We start from the raw sequence: 15454 nt of genomic DNA, 5'->3' as shown, positions 1-15454 counted from the left end.
CAACTCCACTACACGGTTGAATTCCACAAACTTATGTGAGTAATAACCAACTTTTCAGCCATAGATGTCGCTGACAAAGTAACATACAGTTGATCTTTTCAATTGAAACACAAACACAAGTTCAGAAATTTGAGTAGCGCGGTTGTCAGTCAAAAGTAGAATAGTGAATGTTACACAATGTAAAGTGATCACTTAAAACGGCTAATGATAACTATTTTTAAGTCCAGCAAATTCTCAGACTTCCATATTTTTCTTCAGCTATGTTGAGATATAAATAATAATAAAAAACTCTCTTTTTTTAATAAAAAAAGAGAAATATTTGTATTTTTATTATTTACACAAATATTCCAATTTACTACTATTTCTGTGAGCCTAAGCAGCTCATTATTAGAATTAGGTATCAAATTTTGCTAGAGTTGGTTCGAACCGAGAAACTCTGGCTGTAGAGTCTGCGATACTAACCACGGGACCACAACCCGACAATTCATATTCATAACTAAGTTTAGCGAGTTCTATTAATTCGTTAAATTATTTTTTGCATTTTTTGACATTTCAACATAGATGAAGAAGATTGAGAAAGTTTGGATATTTACAGGGCTTATGACCTGTCCATAGGCTAATTACGTGATCACTTTAAACACGTGCAAAATTCACCAAGATACCCATGACTAACAACCACACTTCTGAAATTTTAGGAACTCCTATATATCTGATCAATCCCATGACTTTTAGCTTTTAGTTGGATGTATGCAAGTTTCGAATCCCGGATTATTTTTAGATAGTGGGAAACATTTGAAAACATGATTTTCTATTTTTTCTCAATTAATCAATTATAGTAATATATCAATCGTTGTAAAGCGAATTCAAATATTCAAATTACTTTGATCAAATATTGATATTACATAATGAGTTCTACCTTTTATTTGAATTTTGCAAAGCACGAAATACATATTAGTTACACCTTCCCATGTTTTGTAAATTATAAAGAAAATCGTGGAAATCTAAAATGAAAGCCAGACCCGGTGAAGGCAGTCAGGTTAATTAAATTACGACATTCGCTTCACTCGTCATTTCCGGCAAGCTCGCCACAGCGAAATGGCAGCGGATGTGAAGTGCCTAGTGCCAGGAATTTCCCACGAGCTTACCACCTACCCCTACTTGTATGCTGTCCTGGTAATATTTATTCGCGTTATTTACATTTTGCGCACAAAATGGCTTATAAAAATAATTACAAAGTGCTTTTTCGTAATTCAATTAATAATAAAATACCTGTACATTATTTTAATGCTATAATGTACTATCGGATGTGGATTGGTACGAATATATATTTCTACACCCGTACGGTCATGTTCTCTTGATCAAACTTGACTGAATAATATAGATGAACGTTTAAAGGCAATATTATTTGATAATCTCCATGCTATCCAGAAAAATGTTCGTAAAAATCGACCGCGTAGTATAATAATTGTGTAGTAAGTGAGAATTTCCATTAATTACAACTTAAAATATCTTTTTTATTCGCACCACTGCGATCAGTTTCAGTGTTTTAAACACTTATGTCATTTGGGATACTATAGAGTAATTACCATAGATAGCGTTGAGTTTCAATTTTTTTTATCGGAAAATCAGTTTTATATCCAGATAGGTTCATTAAATAATAATAAAACCCTTATCCGCACCCCGATGGTGCATAGGGCACTATGTCATATAAACGCAGTGTTATCTTGATCGTTAACACATGAAGGAAAGGTGATCAGCCCTCCACTTCAGGTACCAGTCCAGGGTAGTATTGAATAAATATTACAGTGAAAAAATCACTTATATTTATTTTACCCCCCCTGGGAATCGAACCCGGGACCTCCAGAACGGTAGCCGAGCGTGCTGACCATTACACTACGGAGACGGACATTGTTCATTACAACATTTCATTTACAACTACATAAATATATTTCCATTTCTCCGTCTTAGTCCGCATTGCTGAGGGTTGTGACCCTTGTGGAAGCAATGACTCTTCTCCAGTTATCCCTTGACTGCGCTGCACGTAGCGCTCCAACTAAACAAATGCTTTTCTTGTTTTATATTTTCACTATGTAGTAGATACAATATTTATACAGTATCGAACAGATTAATTGGAACAAAACATTTTTTTTCATATTTTCAACACCCTCTAAAAAATGTTTTGGGGAACCCTCGTATTATGGACCAGGGCTACTTCTTTCAGTGACTGAGATGATGAATAGCGAGAAGTGTCACCCAATTATACATAAAAGATACTACCAGATATACAATAACGAAGGTTAAATGGTAATGGAATATTTCATCAGGATTTAACCCCCTGCCACAAATCCAAAAAAAAAATGCTGAAATTTTTCACAAAAAACAATTAACTATGTTGGACTGGTCAAGAATTTTGTCAGACATAAACCTAATTGAAAATCTATAGGCAAGCTGTTAGAATCGGCTCTCCAAAATTGATTGCACTACGGTGGAAAAGCTCATTTTGTCCATAATTCAGGTTTGGTATCAAGACGAAAAAATGGCATCCACATGCCAAAACCTTATATAATAGTTGCCAAGAAGAGTAAAATCTTTTATTGACCCCAAATGAGATCATATTAAATATTAATTTGTGATATTACTAATAAACAAAAGATTTTACGAAATTTTTTTTTATGAATATACAACAAAAAATGTTTTGTTTCAATTAATCTGTTCGATACTGCACTTAATTCCTCTTTTCCTACGACCATACATTTAGTTTTTGTTTGTGGTCGTATTATGTTTTTTTGCGTGTCACCAATCAGTGCTCTATCGTCTGCATACCTTATTATGTCTACCTTCTGTCCTTGTATTTTACTTTTTTTAATTAAAGCTTTACTTAGTGAATACCACTATTACTTAAAATGTGTTTTTGCCCCTTTGTATTTCATTTACCATGCCTTCTCTTAACGCATCAATGACTTGCTGTATATAAAAATTAAACAACATATTTCAAATTAAAAAAAGAAGTATATATTTATTATAAAAGATGGAAAAATGGTATATGACCCAAATTTGAATTATTTATGTATGTATTTAGGAAAAAAAACATGTTGTATCCATTTCATATTTGAATAATTTCCTCGTTTGCTGATTGGTCAGCAAGATTCGGAAGTAAACACATCCGCCTCATTCCGCGTTTCCGGTCTATTTGTAGGTCGGACTGATGAATACGGAAAGGCTTGTTTTAGGAAATATACTAAATCTAGTTATTTATGATTAAATTGAAAAAAACGGTAACGATAAATCAACAAACATAAATGTTTTATTTAAATATGGGTATTCCATATGACAAAATAATGGTCGATGATGCGAGATATACATATATATATATACATACTACTACTAATACCATCACGCCGTTTCCCAGAAGGGTAGGCAGAAAGGATGGAACACCACACTCTTCTATCCCTATATACACTCCTCGCTTCCTCCACATCCATACATCTAGTCATACATGCCCTCCGATTATGCCATATATTTTCTTAGTCATTCTCTCGTTATCTATTCGCTCCACATATCCATACCCCCGTAAAGAACTCTTCATATGCTGTGTATATGTGTATATATGTATATTTATATATATATATATATATATATATATATATATATATATATATATATATATATATATATATATATATATATATATATATATATATATATATATATATATATATATATATATATATATATATATATATATATATATATATATATATATATATATATATATATATATATATATATATATATATATATATATATATATATATATATATATATATATATATATATATATATATATATATATATATATATATATATATATATATATATATATATATATATATATATATATAGCGTCGGCATAGATTGTTTCAGATTCCTATACACAGGACCAACCTGCCGATGTATGCCTGTAGGAAGAGCTACCGCTATGTTGAACAATATCACATTGGATATTGATCTGTTCCATATGTCCGAAGGAGTTTTCCGAAGCAAGATTCTTCTACACATTTAACAAGAGTCTTCTTGTGTAATTTTTAATTTGTTTTTTTAATGTATACGCCTTAAATGTTTGTTTGTAATGTATATATTAATTATTGAATAAATTGAATTGAATTGAATATATATATATATATATATATATATATATATATATATATATATATATATATATATATATATATATATATATATATATATATATATATATATATATATATATATATATATATATATATATATATATGTATATCTGTGTGTGTGTACAGTGGAACCTCTCATAACGAGTGACAGAGAAAGGGTAAGTCTCTTTTTCTCGACATTTACTTGTGAGCCGGGTCTTCCGCGCCAGTCAAAAAAAATTTTTCGCTTAACGGGAAAAATTCTGGAACGAATTATGCTCGTTATTCGTTGATGACGAATTATTACATCAAGCATGTTAAAAATAATAGTGTTCTGAGATAAGTATGACATTTGATAGAATTCGCGATGTAGTACACTGTGCTAAACCGTCAAAATGTGTAATAAAGTTCATTATAACTCAGCATGTGTACAAGTATATGGTTCTCTAACATTATATTATTCTGTGTATACTTTAATAATGCGTCAAGACTGCCATAATACGAAATTTAATACTCTTACATGTGGCAATACTGTGTTATTAATAATTTTACCCGCCAGGATTGTTAAACTTTTGTTGAAGTCCTGTGACTAAAAATTGTGAATGCTTAAATATGATAAGATAGAAAGATATTCTATTGTCTACATCAGGGGTTCCCAAAGTGTGCGCCGCGGCGCCCTGGTGCGCCGTAGAAAGTCAAGAGGGGCGCCGTGAGTCGATCCTCTATCATTATCCGAAACCACAAATATTCTCGGGGTACCTATAAAGCAACAATTTTTATTTTGAGAGCTAGCATCTTTCTACCCAACTACTATTATTTTAGGTACCTGTTTATTTTGACTATAATACATATACATATCGCTCACTCCTTTCAAGAACGTCATAAATCAAAAATCTTGATTTTTCAGGAGAACGTTTTTAAAGTTTAAAACTATAATACAATGTATTAAAAATAAATATCAAGCCATTTATTAAACTTTTTCTGTGCAACACATCTTTTTAGGTAAAACCTGATGGTTTTTTCTCCATTTGAAAAATATTTAGTATATTTAAAAAAATTATTAAATAATACATTTTCTTCAAAATGCAAAAACAACACTTTCTGCCCTGCAGCGGGTAGATATTAAGTTAAAAACATGCCTCTTTTGCTGGGATATAGTACATTTTCTGGGCATTCCGAAAACATGCACAACTCAAAATTGTCGATTTTTGATTTATGACGTTCTTGAAAGGAGTGAGCGATATGTACATAGTCACATTATCTATTCTAAATAGCTTACTAAAGTAGGGCGCCGTGACAAAATACTAAACTTCTAAAAGCGCCGCGGTCTAAAAAAGATTGGGAACCCCTGGTCTACATCATTGTTCCGCCGCGTGTGTGCCGCGGCACACTGGTGTACCGTGGTGATTAGTTAGTGTGCCGCGGAAAAAAAAGTCTTGTTTTGTGAAGATATTAAATAAACTTTGTTATGATATTATGATATGTCCGCCTCCGTAGTGTAATGGTCAGCATGCTCGCCTGCCGCTCTGGGGGTCCCGGGTTCGATTCCCATAGGGTTTAATAAATACAAGTGATTTTTTCACTCTAATATTTATTCAATATTACACTGGACTGGTACCTGAAGTGTAGGGCTGATCACCTTTCCTTCATGTGTAATCGATCGAGATAACACTGCGTTTATATGAAGCAGTGCCCTATGCACCATTGGGGTGCGGTAAGGGTTTATTATGATATTATATGTTTTTCCAATATATTTTGATATTAAATCAATATTGAATGAACTATGTTCGTTTTTTTTGTGTACTTCTGAAATTTCTTAATTTGGGAGGTGTACCTTCAACAGAAAAAGTTTGCGGAACACTGGTCTACATATGGATAACGATTTTATTTAAAAATTACAAACGTTTTTTAAAAGCAGGTTTGATATCTTTCTAAAAGGATTTTAAATAAATGAAAATTATTTTTTTACATTTTAACATCTCAAAAAGAAGAAAATGGATGATGGGTATTTTCAGAGCTTACGACCTGTCATATGTTAAATTATTACTTCACCATTCTATCCAATATTGACCCTTTTATTTAGTTGTATGCAATATCCTACCCGAATTATTTTATATTTTTTCACTGTCATATTTATTCAATATTACCCTGGACTGGTACCTGAAGCGGAGGGCTGATCACCTTTCCTTCATGTGTAAAACGATCAAGATAACACTGCGTTAATATGACACAGTGCCCTATGTACCATTGGGGTGCGGATAAGGGTTTTATTATTTTTATTATTATATGTGTGAGGGTATAATAGTTGTTAATTCGTTGGTGAAATGGTGAATGTTACACGTGTGTAAAGAGATCACTTAACCAGCCTATGACAAGCCGTAAGCCCTGTAAATACCTAAACATCCATATTCTTTTTCATCAATGTTGAGACGTCAAAATTCAAAAATAACAGATTTGTGAACAAGGATATGAACGCACTCAAAATGTTGTAGAGAAAAAAATATTTGTCCGCCTCCGTAGTATTGTGGTTAGGGCTATGAATACTGCACCGGAGCTCCCGGGTAACGTTAGGTTGGACAAGTTTTTATTTAATTTTTTTCTTGGGTGTTGAAAATAAATGTATGTATTTACTCTTATATTTATTTAAATTACCCTGGACGTGTACCTGAAGCGCAGAACAGATTATCTTGCATTCATAAGAAATTAATTTTAAAATTACACTGATTCGATACGATGCACTATGAATTAGATTAAAATAAATCAATTTATTTTTAAAAACTCTTTTGTTGTTCTTATAAAGGTATATTTCTAAAGATAAAAAAGATTGTTTTTAAACCACAAAAAAAATATATTTACTTTCTTTGTTTAGTAAATGTCCTTTTATACTCGTATAAAAAAACTATTAATTTATTATTATTATGATTATATTTGATATAAATATATATATATATATATACATATATATATATATATATATATATATATATATATATATATATATATATATATATATATATATATATATATATATATATATATATATATATATATATATATATATATATATATATATATATATATATATAACGTGGTAATATTTTTCTTTTGTAAATTGCGTGTAAATAATATGTAAAGTGGGTGTATAATAATAAAATAAACAATGTGTTGCTTTGTAATTAAAGTTTATTCTTAATTTATCTTTATAATAACTTTATATCTATCTATCTATCTATCTATCTGATTCTGACAGTTAATAATATTATCGGAAGTCTTTTGTTTTATTCTGAGCGACGCATGCGGCATCTGGTGGTAGAACTGTTTTATGTAGGTACTTTTTGTAAGTACTTAATAAAATGTATAGGTAGGTACCTAGTTATTTTATTACATCTCCCCCCTTGGGAATGAAAATTCATTGTAAATTTTCACTCGTCCTCCGGATCATCTTCTTGTAGTGAAGGGACTGGTATAAGTTTAGTGACATGATAAAGTTTTTTTTTTTTTTTTTCTTTCTTTCTTTTTTTTCCTTCTTTTTTTTCTTTCTTTCTTTTTTTTTGTATTTTTTTTTTCTTTTTTTTTCTTTTTTTCCGTTCTTTTTTTTTTCTTTCTTTTTTTTTGTATTTTTTTTTTCTTGACCCTTTTAAAGTAGACACAGTTTTTCTCAATCCATTTGTTTTTTTCTTTTGAATTCCTTCATTTTTATTCAGATCTCTTAAAGTATCTTCTAATATAACCAAATGTACAACTTTTAATTGTTCATCTGCATTTTTATTCGATTCTAAAACTGGATTCCGGCTTAGACAATCTACTTCTAAATTCTTCTTTCCTGGAGTATATTTTATTTCATCTTTCGTAGAAGTTTTTTCTACTTTATTTTTATTTTCATTCTTCAAGCACTGTTTCTGTGTTATTTGTATGTCTTCATTTTTATTCTGATCTTTGAAAATATCTTCTAATTTAACCAAATTAACAACTTTTAATTGTTCATCTGCATTTTCCTTCGATTCTAATACTGGATTCCTTTTTAGACAATCTGTTTCTAAATTCTTCTTTTCTGCAGTATATTTTATTTTATATTTTGTAGTATTTTTTTCTACTTTATTTTTATTTTCATTCTTCAAGCACTGTTTCTGTGTTATTTGTATGTCTTCATTTTTATTCTGATCTTTTACAATATCTTCTAATTTAACCAAATTTACAACTTTTAATTGTTCATTTGCATTTTCCTTCGATTCTAATACTGGATTCCTGCTCACACAATCTGCTTCGAAATTCTTCTTTTCTGGAGTATATTTTATTTTATATTTTGTAGAAATTTTATCCACATGATTTTTATTTTTAATTTTATCACTAGTTCTTAAATTCCACGTCTTCTTTGATTATCTTCTAATCGTTTTCTTTGATCATCTTCTAATTTTTCTCTCTCACTCCGAACATATTGTAGTAATTGTTTTAATACATCTAATGTTTCATAATCCATTTCCAATTAACAAAATTGTCGTTTTATAACGTGGTAATATTTTTCTTTTGTAAATTGCGTGTAAATAATATGTAAAGTGGGTGTATAATAATAAAATAAACAATGTGTTGCTTTGTAATTAAAGTTTATTCTTAATTTATCTTTATAATAACTTTATATCTATCTATCTATCTATCTATCTGATTCTGACAGTTAATAATATTATCGGAAGTCTTTTGTTTTATTCTGAGCGACGCATGCGGCATCTGGTGGTAGAACTGTTTAATTAATTTTAAAATTACACTGATTCGAAACGATGCACTATGAATTAGATTAAAATAAATCAATTTATTTATAAAAACTCTTTTGTTGTTCTTATAAAGGTATATTTCTAAAGATAAAAAAGATTGTTTTTAAACCACAAAAAAAATATATTTACTTTCTTTGTTCAGTAAATGTCCTTTTATATTCGTATAAAAAAACTATTAATTTATTATTATTATGATTATATTTGATATAAATATATATATATATATATATATATATATATATATATATATATATATATATATATATATATATATATATATATATATATATACATTATGTTTTAAAAAAATCTATCAATATATAAATCGTATTTATATCACTTAACTAATAATAAAAAAAATTAATATAACTACAGTATTTACAATATCTTTTTTTTAAATGTTGGATTGCTCTATAAATTCATTATTTTTAATTTATGAGAAATATCCCAAAAATTATTATTATTATTTTAATATAATTACACAATTACAATATAATTATTAAATATTTCAAAAATTATTTTTAAAAATCTTTTATTATTTATTTATTATTTTTTTTAAAAAAATTATAATAAACATTGAAAAAATAATTAATAAGTTTTATTTGAAATTATTATCTTGACTTTTATATCCTTGGTTTATCAGTTCTTAGTTTTAAAGTTTTTTTTTTAATGAAACAACTTGTAGAATAGAAGTTTCGTGGACCTGTAGATGAAGAGAAATTATTATTTTGACATATTTTAAAGTAGGGTAGGTACTTACCAGTTTTGGAGTGATATTATTAGCATGGCAACAATATCTACATCTCAAATTCGAACCGAAAATGCGGCAAAACTCCAAACACAAATTTAATGAGCGAAGGCTGTCGTCCTCAGCTCATTTCCACGTGATCCAGGATCGATAAAACTACCCGGCGGACATGCATGCGAGGAGGTACTCGGCCCTTTCGATTGTTGATCGGATATAGTTCGGTATTTGACACGGCGGATTTATTGTGAAGCGAATGCGGAACGGAGGAACGGTGAAGTATACCTCCCCAGTCGCGTGCTGCCCTGGTACTGGTTTTGCTCATTGCCAGGGAAAGTGTAAGAAATAAGGGACTTACTCCTTTTTGGCCCAGGTCCGGGTGTAATATTCACGTAACCTAGCCGGATTCAACTATATATTAAATATTTGTTTTTTTTTTTTTAATCGGAGTTACCATCAAGCAGGATACCTGCTTGTCGATTGATCATATCAAGAAGCTAATATTAGCGAAAAAAAAATTGGAAATGTTGTTATTTTTTCTCTACACTACTTTAAAATGTTCACATTCTTTGGAAATCGACGTAGTTAAGTACGTAGTAAAGATAATTTTAATTTTAATTCCGGACGTTTTTTTATGGCACTTTTTGACACCGATCGACGATTCATATTGTTAGGAAGTTAACATTGAAGAAATGAACGAAAAAAATATTTTTATCTACGAGATAGAAGTAAAGTCATATTTGTCTAAATAAGTGGTTAATGCGTTTAGAATCAACGCCTTTAGACTCTTTAAATTTTACAAAATCGTGAATTATTGCTTTCGAAGCTCTATTCAAAGGTTTTTACAGTGTACTCGTACTATATTTTTTTTAAACAGAAGTGTAATACGTCTAAAAGTTTAGCACTTAAGATAAAATATTTCAAACATAAATGCTAAAAAATACAAAATCGTGACAAAATCAAGTTTAACTGAAAGTTGTATTACACTGGATCAATAAAATACAATCTTTTTAATATTTACTACTTACGAAAAAATACTTTGGAAAACGTACATACACGTGATAGAAGTGAAACATCTTAAAATAAATAATTAAAAACGTTTAATGTGAGAGACAGAGAGAGAAGCATTTGAAAATAAATACAACACTACACTATCGAATGCACGACACTATCTTATTCTATCGATTTGTATCTTGTGTATACATCGGTCTTTTTTGCTTCACTCTGGTGGCGTAGAAGTATTTCTTTTTTTTTTCTTCTCTCTACTTTACGTCTTTCTTCTCAGTCGTGTAACGAAATGTCCCCGTTAAACGTGACGCGTCCTTTAATTTCACTCTCCATCTTCAAAATTAGGTTGGGTAGGAATTAGTTATTTACTAATATAAATGTAATATTGACTAATAGTAATAACACATTTATATAATTTTATAATGTTATAAAATATGCAGCAGTTAGCAGTTCTCGGGTACCGAACGGAATTTCGCGACGCCGACGTCCGGGCGCTGCGACACACGCATGCGTCCAATCGAGCAATCCGCCAGTGATCCGAGCGGTTCCGGAAACTACCGAACAAGCCCGAACACCATTGAGTGCAACAGAGCTTTCCTTTCATCCTCAACTGCCAAACCCTTCACCCAGTAAAACGACACTCCTCACCGACGCACTTTAATGCGCTCCTGGTATAAAACGATCGTGCACTTAAAAAGCATTTTTTAGTAAGTTGTTTGATTTTGACTTGCGTGCTTTTTTGTTGTTTTTAGTTTTTGCGTACGGGGTTTGTGGGACCCGACTGTTTCCGAGTGCATCCGGAAATCGTCGAAGATTTGCAACCACTCAATGGGAAAATAAACTTATGTTATAAATCCGGAACGGGTTGAACTTATTAACCATTCCGTAGTTCTTTCTTGTTAAAAAGTATTTCATTTGCAACGGGATTTAAAATGTAGTTTTCATTAAATAAATTATCAAAGATAAGTCTTTTTGAACGTTATAAACTTTCAAAAAGAATTATCCTTAATCATTTATTTAATGAAAACTACATTTTAAATCCCGTTGCAACTATTATCAATAACAAATTATTCATTAGTCGTTGATACAAATATTGAAAAGCATTTATTTATCAAAAATTCAATATGTACAACACTCTTATGGAATTTAAAAAAAGTAATGAATTAAAAATGATTTGATGAAAGTAATGTATAATTGTATTTATTTTGTAAATATCGATGAAAGCAATAGATTTATGTATTTATCTTTTAATATTGACGAAAGCAATATATTTATGAATTTATTTTTTAAATATTGATGAAACGAGTATATTAATGTATTTTTTTTAATGAAAACGGTGTATTTTGTATATTTATATTTTAAATAAAGTAGTCACTTACTACCTGAATAAAATGTAAAAAAAAACTTAAAATACTAAAAAACTAATAAAAAAAAAACAATTTCTGGTCTCAGAAAATAAAATAAAAAATACTACGGAAAGACTTGAGACATTCGATTTTAAAAACAGAGATATTTCGAATTATTTATTTATTTATCATTAAAAAAAATACCTTTTGTGCAGTCTTTCGCTCAGTTTACTTGATGCGACGTTGTGAACATTCTTTACTGCGCTTTAGGTATATCACACACGTGTAAAGACAACAATTCATCAAATGAATGAAACGAGGGGCATGAAGAATTAATTTTTTATTTGTGTCAAAACATATTACAATATAATTTAAGAAAATTACAATGATATTGTCGTACAAGAACAATCAACAAAACGTGTATAAAAACATTTTAAACTTGTCATTTCAGTGTACATCACGACAGACGAGTGTGGCGTTCTGTACTCTCTGCCTACCCCTGCGAGGAAACGGCGTGATGGTGGTAGTAGCAAAACTATTTTCTTTTCAAGAATAGTCCTTGAATGTATATTTTTGACGGTTTAAAAATTTAGAGGCACTTTGTCAAAAGTTAGCAGCTGCCCGGGGCGACGCACTTGTTGCGGGAGTTGAGGACGAACCCTTTCTTGCAGAAGCACCCCTTGACGCAGGTCACCGCGCACACCCTACTCCCCGGCTTGTCCCCGCAGCGCGCGGGGCAGGCGGAGCCGCAGTACTTGTACTCTTCGTTCTTGTCCTCGCAGCTACTAGCTGGAATATCAGAAGTTCGCATTTTTTAACGGGGCATACATCAATTTGTGCCAGATTTTGGAACAAGATTTAGACACACTCAAAATGTTGCATAAAATATGAAAATTATGTTTCTAGGCGTTTCCCAGTACGTAAAATACATCCGGGATTTATCTCTTGCATACGTCTAAATGAAAGCGACTCATTTGACAGTTTTTATTTAACATTTCATACAACATTTTGAGTGTGTCCAAATACTTGTTCACAAATCTGGATTATCTACAACTATAGGAGTTATTTTTCATATTATTTTCTCATCAAAGATGAAGAAGAATATGGAAATCTGGGCATTTACGGGGCTGACGACCGTCATGGGCTGGTTAAAGTGATTACTTTACACACGTGTAAGTTCTATATATAAGAACCAATTTAGAAAACTTGTTCTTGAATCACTAGAACTTCACTGGAGACATCTATTGGTGAGATGTTAATTTGTAATGTAAAGAATTTGAGTAGTGTGGTTGACAATAATGGGTAAAATTGGTGAATGTTACACGTGTGTAAGTGATCACATAAACCAGCCTATGACGGTCGTCAGCCCCGTAAATGCCCAGACTTCCATATTCTTCTTCATCTTTGATGACATGTCAAAAAATAATATAACATTTAATATATATGGTAAATATGTAAGAGTTGTAAAAAATTCAGTAATTTGGTGGTCAATCATGAGTAGATCAGTGAATGTTGCACGCGTGTGTGTATAGTGATCACTTGACCTTAAAAGTAGCAACTCACATTCACGTCGAGCCCTCAGCTTGTTGCATTCCTTAACACGAACGCAGTACTTGCCCTTCCTCGCAAACCCATTTTCGCAGATGCACTTCCGTATGCACTTATCCTGTACGGGCACGTCGTCGCAGTGCTCTTCTTTGTTACTGCACCCCATCGTCTCGTACAGGCCGGTGCAACGAACCTCATCTAGGCAGGGAAATATTTGTAAAAAAAGTTAAATTGGAATAGGAAAACAGCTCATGTTTTAAAATTAGCCTTTAATTGTATATATAATGAATTTATTTTTTTAAATAAGTTCAGTAATTTTATGAAAAAAAAATACAATTTGTGAGATTAATAAATAAATAAGGGTTGCCATATTTTTCCGATATTCCCTTTCTCGATAGTTTAACTTAAAAATAATATCGATGATCGGCGACTGAATTTATTTTTAGATTTTCATAATATTTTATTTAACAATATTTCTTTGACGCAGTGGGTGAGAGGTGATTTCGCTTATTTTTTAAATATTCAGGATTTTTCAAGGGGGGGATATTTCGGTTAAAATTATTTTCAGTTCATATAATTATTAAGATTTTTAATGTTTTTTTTTACAGTTGGCAAATGTATTACTCAATATCCCGCAGACGCCTGAATAATATTTTGATATTATTCATTATTATGTATTCTAATATTTACATCGTGTGACTGTAAAATACTAAAATAATTAATTTTTTTATAAAAAGTAAAATAATAATTGTACCTGACTCATCGCTCTCGCTTGATTCAGAAGAAACTGCTCGAGACAGGCTGACCACAGCCAACAAAAGGAACCAAAACACCAAGAAACGCATTTTCTGAAAAATATATTCAATCACAAATTTTAATTTTTTGTTGAAGTTTTTTTAAGTAAATACCACGCTTTCTTAAAATCCATTGTGATTGTATTTCGATACATTCTGCATCATTTTCAAACACCATATGTGAAGCTAATTCTAAATTTAAGAGTTGGGTCCTTGAGACGTTAATGGTTGAAGATTTTAAGAAAATTTGGTATTTATCAAGTAAAACTTCAATTGAAAATATAATTTATAGCTTTGATTATTGCTAGCGACGCAAAAATTTGCGACTTACATACATATTTAAATACACATTTATGCACCATTGTTTACGTTCACATCAAATAATTTTAGCCTTTTATTTGGAGAATATACTTATAGAATATACTATATACTATAGAAAATTAATTATTTATTTAGGCCGTTCTCTTCCTACCTCTGCGGAGAAGCGGCGTGATATATTTTTTTTCGAAATTATCTACCAATATATATAAAATAGGATTAAATTAATACTATTCACTTTATCAGATTGACTTGAAGAATATTGAATGCAAAATAATTATTTTACGTACCTTTTGTTGGAGAACGATTGAAGAACTTACCAAGAATTGCGAAAAAGCTGAAATGACACTGAAAACGGGAATTATGTCATTTATATTATTGTTAGCGATTGCGTTAATTCAATAATGTTTCCGAGAAAGCGACACGAAACGTTAACTTCGTAATGAAAAACAAACATGGTACAGAATGTTTACAAACTCTCTTTTTACAGGCTTGGATCATAAATATATTTTGTAAATTATTTTCAAATGATAAACACACACACACACACACACACATAAGGTAAGGTAAGGTAAGGTAAGGTTTTCGGTAAGGGAAGGGTAATTAATTATGAGTATTTCAATGTTTTAGAATTTAGTACATAAACCCTGATGATGACAAGGTTCTTGTCGAAACCGGTTGAATAAAATGTACCAATAAAAAAGTGCTTAAAACAAAGTTGTTTCATTTTTTTATTTATTTTTGGCGTTTCTCATGTGTG

General features: G+C 30.4%; 2 protein-coding genes across 2 annotated transcripts in view; both read right to left on the bottom strand.

The window, feature by feature from the left end:
- The window catches only part of Dpp10 (Dipeptidyl peptidase 10), a 154506-nt gene extending 144542 nt beyond the window's left edge, over nt 1-9964 (bottom strand). The window contains exon 1 of the mRNA XM_088260492.1: nt 9696-9964. The gene's annotated coding sequence lies outside the window, so the exon portion shown is untranslated. The remainder of the gene's footprint in view (nt 1-9695) is intronic.
- A 2395-nt stretch (nt 9965-12359) lies between these two features.
- On the bottom strand, nt 12360-15041 carry LOC148309227 (inducible metalloproteinase inhibitor protein-like). The gene is made up of 4 exons (XM_088260499.1): nt 15015-15041; nt 14337-14430; nt 13598-13780; nt 12360-12823 (listed from the first exon to the last, which is right to left on the bottom strand). Exons 2-4 carry the CDS (start codon nt 14425-14427, stop codon nt 12645-12647), a joined length of 453 nt encoding a protein of 150 aa, XP_088116625.1. The 5' UTR covers nt 14428-14430; nt 15015-15041; the 3' UTR covers nt 12360-12644.
- Between the last annotated feature and the right edge of the window lie 413 nt (nt 15042-15454).

Source organism: Brachycentrus maculatus, unplaced genomic scaffold (genome assembly GCF_059751285.1).
Source record: "Brachycentrus maculatus isolate JH-2025_06_01 unplaced genomic scaffold, ASM5975128v1 h1tg000136l, whole genome shotgun sequence".
NCBI lineage: Eukaryota > Metazoa > Arthropoda > Insecta > Trichoptera > Brachycentridae > Brachycentrus > Brachycentrus maculatus.
This window is presented reverse-complemented; position numbering and strand designations above follow the sequence as displayed.